The following is a 10,495-nucleotide window of genomic DNA, read 5'->3' on the forward strand; positions in this document are numbered from 1 at the left end:
GCAACTAACTAGAGGTCAAGTTCCAGACAGTACTCTCACTGGTCCAGAAATCATTCGTGAAACCACAGAGAAAATTGTACAAATTCGGGAGCGACTTAAAGCTTCCCGAGATAGACAGAAAAGCTACGCTGACAAAAGGAGAAAACCCTTGGAATTCCAGGTTGGTGACCGTCTTGTTGAAGGTCTCACCCTGGAAGGGCATGATACACTTTGGAAAGCGTGGCAAACTGAATCCAAGTTACATAGGGCCTTTTGAGATTGTCGCAAGAATTGGCCCTGTAGCTTACAAACTCCGACTACCTCAAGAACTAAGCAACATACACCCTACCTTCCACGTCTCTAAATTGAAAAAGTGCTTATCCGACGAGACTCTTGTTATCCCACTCGACGAGATCGAGGTAAACGAGAGCCTCCACTTCGTGGAAGAACCCGTAGAAATCCTAGACAGGGAAGTCAAGAGAACTAAACAAAGCCGTATCCCAATAGTGAAGGTTCATTGGAATGCAAAACGGGGACCTGAATTCACTTGGGAGCGAGAGGATCAAATGCAACAGAAGTATCCACATCTGTTTCCCTAGTCTTTCTGTAACGCTTTAGTCCTAATTTCGTGACGAAATTCTCTTTAACGGAGGGATAATGTAACATCCCGTTATTTTCTATTTGTAAAGTCAACTCAAGTCAAACTTGGGTCAACTAAAGTCTTCTTTAATGTTTAGAAGAGAAATGCTTAAAACCGAGGGCATTCGCACATTCCTTCTTTTCTTCTTTCCTTCGGACCAAGGAACCTCGGAGCCGTGATCATGCGAGCCGAGTTCAGACCGTGAACGCAGCCGTGAACGGCTTTGGCCGTGATCAACTTCGGACCGCAAACGAGGTTCACGGCCATGAACCCCTCGGACCGTGAACCCTCGCATATATATATATACCATCTTATAAAGAGTATATGTTTGTGGGTCCTCTAACTTTTAAGACATTTATCTTAAAAAACAAGGAGGCTAAAATTGGACCTTTGGATCTAAGATGAATGACTATGATGTTGTTATTGGTAATCCATGACAAATGAGTTCAACCAATCACAATAGAGAATTAAATATTTACTCTCAAACAAACACAGATAAAGGAAAAAATGAAACCCGATTGACCTAATGTACATTTACCTCTCAATCCGCCATCACACACGTTCAGCCCCAATCTCCTTCTCCTCCTCTCGGAAGGCATTGAACCCACATAACCCACAGAAATCGGAACTCGAAAGCCACTGAATCCATCGTTCGCTCACCCTTCCTCACGACAGCCACCACAGCTAGCCACCTACAAACTCCTTTTTCGAATCGTCAAATCATAGTTCCCTTTGTCGTGTGTATCCATCGATTTTAGCATGGCTTTCGATTTCATCTACTAGGGATGAAACAATCTTGAAGTCTTCTAAGAGTGTACCGATTAAACAAGAGAAAGGTTTGGTTTTATGACTTTCACCGTATTCTCTATAACAGAAAGAGGTTTTCCCCATTTTCGCCGCCATCCTCCGCCAGTTCCGCTACCAGCGAGCCACCCCATTGCACCACCTGCTAGCCACCCCAACTCACCACGAGCGGACCACCTTCACCGCAACATTCCATGCGGATGACGCAACTGCTGAAAACCACCACCTCTCACTAACACCATGAAACCCTAAATCTATACCGCTATCACCATCACGATCGTTCACATCCATCGCCATCGGCACTGTTATTGTGCACCATTGATTCTCAGCGACACCTATAAACCCCAGATCTACACCATCTCCACCACCAATCCTAGCCACAACAATTGGCGCCGATCTTCATCTGTCGATCTCTTCCCTCTACGCCAAGATCTGATATGGTTGATTAAGTTCCAGGTGAATATGTCTCTCCCTCTCTATGTTTTTGTGTCTCTCAAGTTTCATGAAAAATGAAGAAACATGGGCGCCTAGATTTGTTTGTATTCTAAGATAAAGAAAACTTTCATTTGCTCATGTTTTAGTTTCTTGGATGTTAGAATGGAATGAAAATCCATGTGTATGTGGTGCTTCCTGGGATGGATCGAAACCCTCTCTCCAGCAACAAACCCCAAAATGTAGTTTAAAGAAGAATTATAATAGGCATTTCTTTCCTTTTTCCTGTTACTCATCTTCGTCTCTCCCTCTAACTCTATTTGTGATAAATGAACTCATACACGATTCATTTTTTTGTATGTGTGTTGTTTAACTCTTAACTGTGTTGGTTTTTTCAAGGATTTCTGATGTGGGATTTTAAGCTCAGATATTGGTTTGGGATTTTCAGGTCAGATGCTGGTTTTGTAGATTTTGTTCTCATTTTAGCTGATCATGAAAATTTGGTTTCAAGTTCTCATTAAAGTTCTTCCAGTAGATGAAATTGCATCAAATCTTGAAATCAACACAAACGTCGCTTATAGCCGTTACTTCCTTTATGACGGTATCATCATTTTTCTTTTTATTGTATTCTCTGCAATTGATAATAGAGGTCCATATTATTTATGAAAATTTCATTGTTAGTTTGATGTTCTCAAAGAAATAAGCAACCAAAGACCTGATAATTCGTTTAGTTCAAGGTATTACTTTCTTTCCTTATCGTTTCTCTATAAAGATATGTTAATATGTTGTTTGATTTTCCAAAGTTCAAATCTTCAAAATGTTTGTAGATGCTTTGGATTTGGGGTCTGAGTCATTTGGAAATGAAGAAGACCAAGAGTTGAACTATCCAGCATCTTATTTTCAATTTAATTTATGATTCTAATCAATTTCGGCTTTCAATATCCTAGCTTTTAATTCTTTTTTTTTACTTACCAGCCTTTTATTTTTAAAATGTCGAATTGAAGAAGAAATATTGATTTATTGTGTTTTTGTTTGATATTTCAGGTTTGAAATCTTTAAATATTCATCGAAGGCTTAGGAGATTAAAACTTTTGGGACGCATCAGTTATTTCTCTAGCTTTTTGGATAAATGTCACTACTAATTGGGGAATGATGTTGGAAGTCGGATGTATTTGCCACTGGTATTGCTATCTTATGCTTTTGTTTTTTGTTGTCACTTACAAGTCTTTGAGTATCTTTGTTTTTGGGATTGTGATTTTTGGCGTGTGTGCATGGTATACAAATACATGTATGTTTTTGTAATTCTTATATGATTTTTAATCATTTGTTGTTCCATATATTTATTTTACACTGACTTTTTTGTGTTTTGTATGTCAGAATGAAGGTTTTGAAAATGGGTAGTACTATGTGTTTGATATATTAGATAGTTTTAGTTTAGTGTTCATCTTTGATTTGGAAAAGTCGAGAGGAATTACATTTGGAATCCTTTGATGTGTATTGAATCATTTGACTATATACAAAAAGCTTATTTAATTTTCTTATATGTTTTGTAAGTTTTTGGATATGGAAATGTGTACTGAATTTATGCAAGATATCTTTGATATTTGTAGTTTTTGTTTAACAACATTTTGGTTTGATTTTTGGAGATTTTTTATATATATGGTAAATTTATGTATGATTTGGCTCTATACCTAAGGCTTCCTAATTCTTGTAAACTATTTAATCTATGATTTTGATATTGTTTTAAAAGTATCTATTAATTACTTTATTTGTATTGTCTTCGTTTTGGTTACATCAACATATATTTTCTGGTGTTTTAACTATTTTGTAAGTATTTTAATTATTTTGTAAGGATGCAGAAATGTGTGTTTGTAATTTTGTATGATGGTTAATTGAAATGAGCAAGTTATGTAAATATATGTTACAATATATCTATGCTCTTTGAAGACTTTCTTGCACCATTTGGCAGCATGGTGCATCTTTTGATGCAACTGTTTCTTATAACTTTTTAGATAAACGATGTCTATTTTATTTTAAAATTATTGAGTGTTTGATTTTTTTTTTCAAAACTCTAAGGGTTGCAACTTTCTATATCTTTTAATTATTTAGTAAGGGTGAAAATGTAGTTTTTTTTATTTTTGATAAAGATAAATTTTTTAAATAATTCATAATAGAAAGTACCAAAGATATAAGTTTAGTGTTTGAATATACGGCCACAGAAATTAAATTACCTAGGTAATTATGAATCGCAGTCAACTTTCACAATTTTCTAGATGCTTTTAGCAGCTTTTAGTAATTGATAATATATAAATGGGTGTTAGATGTGGACATTCCACTCTAACCTATTCTAATACACTTTAATCTATTCTAATACACTTTAATCTATATAGGTTATTATGGTACCTAATATTTTATTAATTTTTACTATTTATTATCTTATTATTATATAATCATTTTATTAACTTTATTTATTTTTCAATTATTGACACAAACTTTTAAAATTCATGGTAACTTGATCAAGTTATTGAATTATCGACCATATATATATATATATATATATATATATATATATATATGGTTTGAAATTGGAATCGAAGCAATATATGTTCGTACTTTGACGTAAATGAGATTTGGTTCCAATCACATACCAATTAATTTTATTAACTTTATTTTTCAATTATTAATTATTTTTTACAATTAACGATTTCTATTAATCTTATTATTATTTAAATAATAGTTTATAAATAAATAGTAACAAATATGACTTTTCTTTTTCTATGTACGTCGTATTTTTTTACAGTAATATGTTTTAGTCTTTAACTTATTATTGTGATTTACATATGTTAATACAACTATTTTTTAAAAAAAATTGGACCATTTATTCATACGATTTATAAGATAAATAAGATAATAACGATATAAATTTCAAAAAAAATATATTCTAAACAAATCCTCACCAATCTTTTTTTTCTTTTAAATTTCAAATATTACATAGCAAAAATTTGATACAAAAATAAGCAACAACTAATCATTTATAGTCATAAAAGATCTTTCAGTAGGTTTCAGATGCTTATAAAATTCTAGCCGTGACTTATACATAGTTTGCCATTCGGTTGCTGACGGGGCTTTGTTGCGGATCCACAATGCCGCAATGGGAGGCATTGGGTACTCTCCTTCCAATTGTACCATCACATAATGATTGGTGTACACAAGTGCAAATGTAAGGACCCGATGATTTTGAAACTCTCTAGGACCTCTCCAAAGAGGAAAAAAAAGTTACAGGGCCTTCAGTGGTCAAAAACTGAACGATCACACCAAACCTGTTGGCTATCAAGATGCCTGTCTCAGGCATAAGCATCCAATGTTCTGTTGGTGCTGACTCATTCTTCGTAAAGAAAGACAATGAAGTAACTACTTCATCGCATCCAACGAAAACTCTTGTATAGTCGTCATATGAACTCAATAACTCGTCTAACAATTGTTGACGAATGTAAAGCCACTGATCTTCACCATATCCAAGACAAACGGCTACTGATCGAAAACCACAATTTCCATCACCCAATACATTTTGTATATGTGTGATGTGTGGATGAAATATAGATGGAATTTCATCCAACAATGAATTATGTCCCAATGGTGGTTCCTCGTTTAAGTTAATCTTGTATGAATATTGGCCTATCGGATCCTCGTTCATGTCTGTCTGGTATGAACACTGCCCTATTGGTTCCTCGTTTAAGTCTATGTTGTATGAACATTGACCTATTGGTTCCTCGTTTAAGTTTATATTGTATGAACATTGGCCTATTGGTTCCTCGTACGAACCCATGACGAATGAACTATGTCTGGTCGGATCATCGTTCAAGTCCATGAAGGATGAACTATACCATGGTGGCTCCTGGTTTAAGTCTGAACAACTGTATCTGTGAGGTGCTTGACTTTGATGTTGAACACGCTTTATTTTAGGGCGTCCACGGTTATTTTTCTTAACCGAAGGTTCATTGATCAAATTTGTTGATGGATCTGTTATCTCCTCCATTCTCCTTAAATAGTTGTATTTGATATGATCTGGTTTGATTGTTGTATATTTCTTTAAACCTTTGCATACGATGATCAACATTAAGATCACCATATCCCACAGATATAGAAGGCGTCAAATCAAGCTTTCTCCAAAAATCATCAATCGAATCTAATGGAATAGGTGAACCTATAGTCAAACAGACAAAATATCATAAAGTGTTTATAATTATAAAAATGTCAATTTAATCCAATAGATTAAACATACATGTACCGACATACATCACAAGTTCGTGAGCACATGGTAATCCAAGACATGTCCGCAATTGACATCCACAATTCTCAGGAGTTGGTACAAATCTTTTTGACCGATGAAGCTCTTCCAAGATTTTATCCATAGCATGCATTGAAACACGTTTCCGTAGTACTTCGAATATCCGATCCTTAAACCTTGGCATATAAGTGATTATGCAACGTGTGAAAGTTTCTTTAATAGCGGTTTCTTGTGATTGTACAACTTTTTCAATAACATGTATGAATTTGTCCAAATCACATTTCGCAGATTCCAGGTGTTTTTTCAGTTTGGCGTGTTGGCTCTCGACTCTGTTTGTTGTTGAATTTCCAAAATTGACATGTTTGTCAGTCCACAACGATACAAATCTTTCAGCATACTTCCCCAACCAAACAGTATAAAGATAATCAAAAACATCTAAAATGTGAAGAAGAAAAAACAAATTAGTTTGAATGATATAATAATAATTGTTAATCAAATTAAGACTTCAACAAATATAAGAATAATACCTGCATGTTCGAACAATAATGTTTGAAGGTCTGCATAATTTTGCATGTATGCATTTAGTGTTGGAGATTCGACTAATTTCGTCCACTTTAGATGAAAAGAATTCCAAGTCTTTTGTGGTTTGATTCGTTGTCTGCAATGCTTTGTTATATCGTTGAATATATGCCACCTACAAAGTAAATGATTACTTTGTGGAAAAACATCTCCGCATGCTTTCATCAATGCCAAGTCTCTATCAGTGACGATAACACGAGGACAAAAGGAATCGTTAATCGTCAATTTCAAACAAGTCAATGCCCATATATAGTTGCTCGTTTTTTTCATTATGCATGAATGCAAAGGCTATGGAAAACGTCTTGTTTGTAGAAGTGACACCAACAATTTCTAGAAAAGGAAGATTATACTTGTTTGTTTTATATGTAGCATCCATCAACACCACATACGGAAATGCTTGCCACATCTTTAATGATGTTGGATGAATAAAAAATAGATCTTCTAACTCGTTAGTAATCGTGTTTACACGATACTGTAAGTTGTACCCTTTAGTTTGCAAAATGTGCATAACATTCTGTATCGGGGTTCTACCTTCTCGCCGAGATCTCCCCAACTTCTGGACAAAATTATATATAGTTCTCAATGAAGACACATTATTTTGATTTTGCGCTTTTAGTGTTGGCAAAATATTTTGGGGTTTCACATCAAACTCTATCAAACTTTGCACCAAACGAGCTTCTTTATCCGACAAACGCATTGCAAAAGGATGACCCTCCATATACATTGATGGTTCGTGATTGTGTTCGTCACGTACGACCCTTAACTTCCAACCATCATGTGCCTTCAAATACTTTCCTACCAATTCGAATGGACAATTATTTTTTTTTGTTTGCGCATCTTTATTTCTGGCTATGCCACCACGATCACAACCAAGTTCTATTTTAGAAATGAAGTTCTTAGTTATTGCCTTTGATCGTTTAGTGACAATAACATAACCTTGTGAACGTGCGACATTTTGCACCCAAGTCATTAAATCTCCACGAGATCTAAAGACCTAACAATTGAGAAAAAAAGTCATGTTAATAAAATCAATAAAATACATTAATTAATTACACATAAGTAAATAATAAGATTAGAGATATACTTGGTCGGTTGAAAATTCCGAAATATTCTCCATTTTTTCCTGCAAAAATAAAAAAAAACAAATTAAAAATGCTGATTAATAACCTAAATTTTATTAAAAAAATATATATTATTAATAATCTATTTTAAAAAAAAATAAAAATAAATGATTAGGAATTAATAGAATTTTCTAGCCAGAAAAAATTCGGAATATTATAACCTAAAATTTAGTCCAAATTCAGCCCATGAGTTAGTCCAATAATAACCCATTTGTTCCATGTATATATATTAAAAAAAACCCTAGCACTTAAATCATTATATACATAGCTTAACGAATTCTTTTTCCGCCGGCAACCATGTTCTCATACAATTTGAGGCAAAAGACTTCAAAGACAATTTGGAAAGTTCGGTTTGTCATCGTTTTTTTTTTCTGTCGGAGCAATCCGGTTTTTTAGCACGTTCCCGTCTCTCTCTTGATGGAACACTACTGCCAGCAAGCCGATTTTTTCTGTCGCAGCCTCCGGCAAACAACACAACCGGTGATTTTACTACCGCCACCGCTATTAGATGGAAGACTCGCGAACAACATATAAATGAAGATACGAAGTTGGAAAGAGAGAACTTACCGTTTTCCGACGAATGACTTCGGCAACTATTTTCCGGCGAACATGTTTTGTTTTCCAGCGGTTTGTATTAAGTTTATTGATTTTTTGTATTAAGTTTACCGTATTAAGTTTACTGATTAAGTAAACAATCTTATAGACAATGTATAGATTAATTAGTTATGGTTTTTTGTATTTTCATCTTGGAAAATAGAAAATTAAATATGGAAAACGGGGATAATTTTCTTGAAAATTGTTCTGAAGTATAATAAAAAGACAGTAAAAATTGGTCAAACATTCCTTTAAAAAGGTTAAAGAAGTCAAAATAGCAATATATATAGTAATTGCTATCAACGTCAAATTAGAGGGCTATTTTTATTGTTTTTATTTTTTTTTATTTTTATAGTTTTAATGAATAATGGTGTGTCCTTTATAAATTGTGAAAGATGCTATTATCATAAATTATTTTTTCCATGTATAATTTATCACCAATATTGTTGTCAATTAGATATAACAAGAGTTCCTTTTGGAGAATTTAAAAAGTTATTCAAAAATATAACAATGGTTTTTTTTAGAGAATTTAAAAAGTTATTTAAAAATCTTTTACGAGTTATTATTAATCCAAATGCTATAACTTTTTAAAATTAAAGTATATTATGTAGTATTGTTATTTAAATAAGGAGCATAGGTGAAAAGTTAGCACAATTTCTTTTCTACCCCAACTATTCAATACGTTACATCATTTCATCTCTAATCCATATTTTAAGTATTTCATTTATTAATTTTATTTTGCATATTAATTTATTTTGATATAAGTTTATAGCTATTAGTAATTATATATAATCATAATCATTATAAATATTTTTAAATTAGATTACAACACAATAGTTAATAATTTAATATTTTTTTTGTAATATACATGTTTATTCTTTCGTGATGCTTTTACAAATATTTCATTTCCACTTTTTATATTTAGAAGTTTTCTATACAAATAATATTCTTTAAAATTTATCCTAAACATATTTTTATATAAATTAGAAACTCAAGTTAAATTATAATTTTATGATTAAAAATGAAACTATTCGTTATAAAGTTTTAGTTTAAATTGGCAAAAGCTGACTAATATAATTAAGCAGGATTATCTCAAATGAAAACAGGAACATCAAATCCATAAAAGTGGAACTGAACCAAAAAATTGATCTTAAAAAACTTGAATTTGAACCGAATAAGAAAATGAAAAATACAAATAGACAAAACTGGTCAAGATGGAATCCAGATCGAAAGTAAAAGACGAGTAAAAAAAATCAAGATTGAAAATAAAAGACGAGTAAAAAAACAGTACAAGAAAAGAGTGACCTAGAACGCCCAAAAGATATCAAAAACAAACATTTCGACAGCCAGGAAAAACTAACTAATCACCGAATGAACTATTTGCCGTCCGCTGCATCGCGCGGGTACGCTGCTAGTATATATATATATATATATATATATATATATATATATATATATATATATATATATATATATATATATATATATTCATATATTCCAACCAACTTTTCTTCACTTTTTACACTTCCAAACACAATTCTAAGCCTTTTCTCTCAAGTATCATTAGTCAAGAACACGAAGAACATCATTTCTCCTCAAGAACATACCAAGATCATCCTTTCTCACCATATTCATGTGATAATCACTAGTTCTTCACAAGATCTAATAGGTATCCATTCAAGATCTTGATATCATTCCAAGAACACTCTTCAATCTTCTTATACTAGGCCGAACCCCATATATTTCACTAGTTTTCACGAAGAACGCGAAGAACACGAAGAACAACCACCTGAAAACCTTTGAATCTTCTTAGAAATTTGCCTAGGATCATCAAGTGTTCTTCAATCATTCAAGAACATTGGGCCGTGAACTCCTGGTCGTGAACACCTCCAGGCCGTAAACACCTATCAGCTTCCATTTTAGCTTCTAACACTCTAATTTGTAAGTTATACTTACAAATTACCCCGATTTCCAATCATTCCTACGATTATATTTGCTAATTGGTTGCATATATGCTATACAAATTGCTATATAGGGCTTGTTTTGCTACGGGATTTC

At 32.9% G+C, this 10,495-nt stretch overlaps 1 protein-coding gene and 1 long non-coding RNA gene across 7 annotated transcripts; one reads left to right on the forward strand and one right to left on the reverse strand.

Moving 5' to 3' along the window:
* The first annotated feature begins 1,165 nt into the window (after positions 1–1,165).
* LOC145165903 (uncharacterized) lies at positions 1,166–3,398 on the forward strand. Of its 6 annotated transcripts, XR_013740226.1 has the most exons (4): positions 1,174–1,879; positions 2,304–2,456; positions 2,537–2,592; positions 2,683–3,157. It is a non-coding gene; the product is annotated as an uncharacterized LOC145165903 (long non-coding RNA). The 6 variants fall into 6 exon arrangements; XR_013740224.1 differs by adding an exon at positions 3,233–3,398 and having other exon boundaries at positions 1,172–1,879; positions 2,304–3,036; XR_013740222.1 differs by having other exon boundaries at positions 1,173–1,879; positions 2,304–2,592.
* Positions 3,399–5,102: 1,704 nt separating this feature from the next.
* Positions 5,103–10,066, reverse strand: LOC145163618 (PKS-NRPS hybrid synthetase cheA-like). Its single transcript, XM_079082434.1, has 7 exons — positions 10,013–10,066; positions 7,807–7,845; positions 6,956–7,716; positions 6,671–6,837; positions 6,144–6,578; positions 5,951–6,059; positions 5,103–5,895 (listed from the first exon to the last, which is right to left on the reverse strand). Exons 1-7 carry the CDS (start codon positions 10,064–10,066, stop codon positions 5,103–5,105), a joined length of 2,358 nt encoding a protein of 785 aa, XP_078938560.1.
* Positions 10,067–10,495: the final 429 nt, after the last annotated feature.

The sequence above is a fragment of the Lactuca virosa genome, chromosome 3, assembly GCF_052849685.1.
Source record: "Lactuca virosa cultivar CGN04683 chromosome 3, Lactuca_virosa_CGN04683_v6, whole genome shotgun sequence".
Lineage (NCBI taxonomy): Eukaryota > Viridiplantae > Streptophyta > Magnoliopsida > Asterales > Asteraceae > Lactuca > Lactuca virosa.

Coding starts and splice junctions, on each gene's coding strand:
- LOC145163618 (XM_079082434.1), bottom strand. CDS start 10,066: ATGGTGAGAAAGGATGATCTTGGTATGTTCTTGAGGAGAAATGATGTT. Junction 7,717..7,806: donor CGGAATTTTCAACCGACCAA/GTATATCTCTAA, acceptor CTCAATTGTTAG/GTCTTTAGATCTCGTGGAGA. Junction 6,838..6,955: donor CTATATATGGGCATTGACTT/GTTTGAAATTGA, acceptor TTTACTTTGTAG/GTGGCATATATTCAACGATA.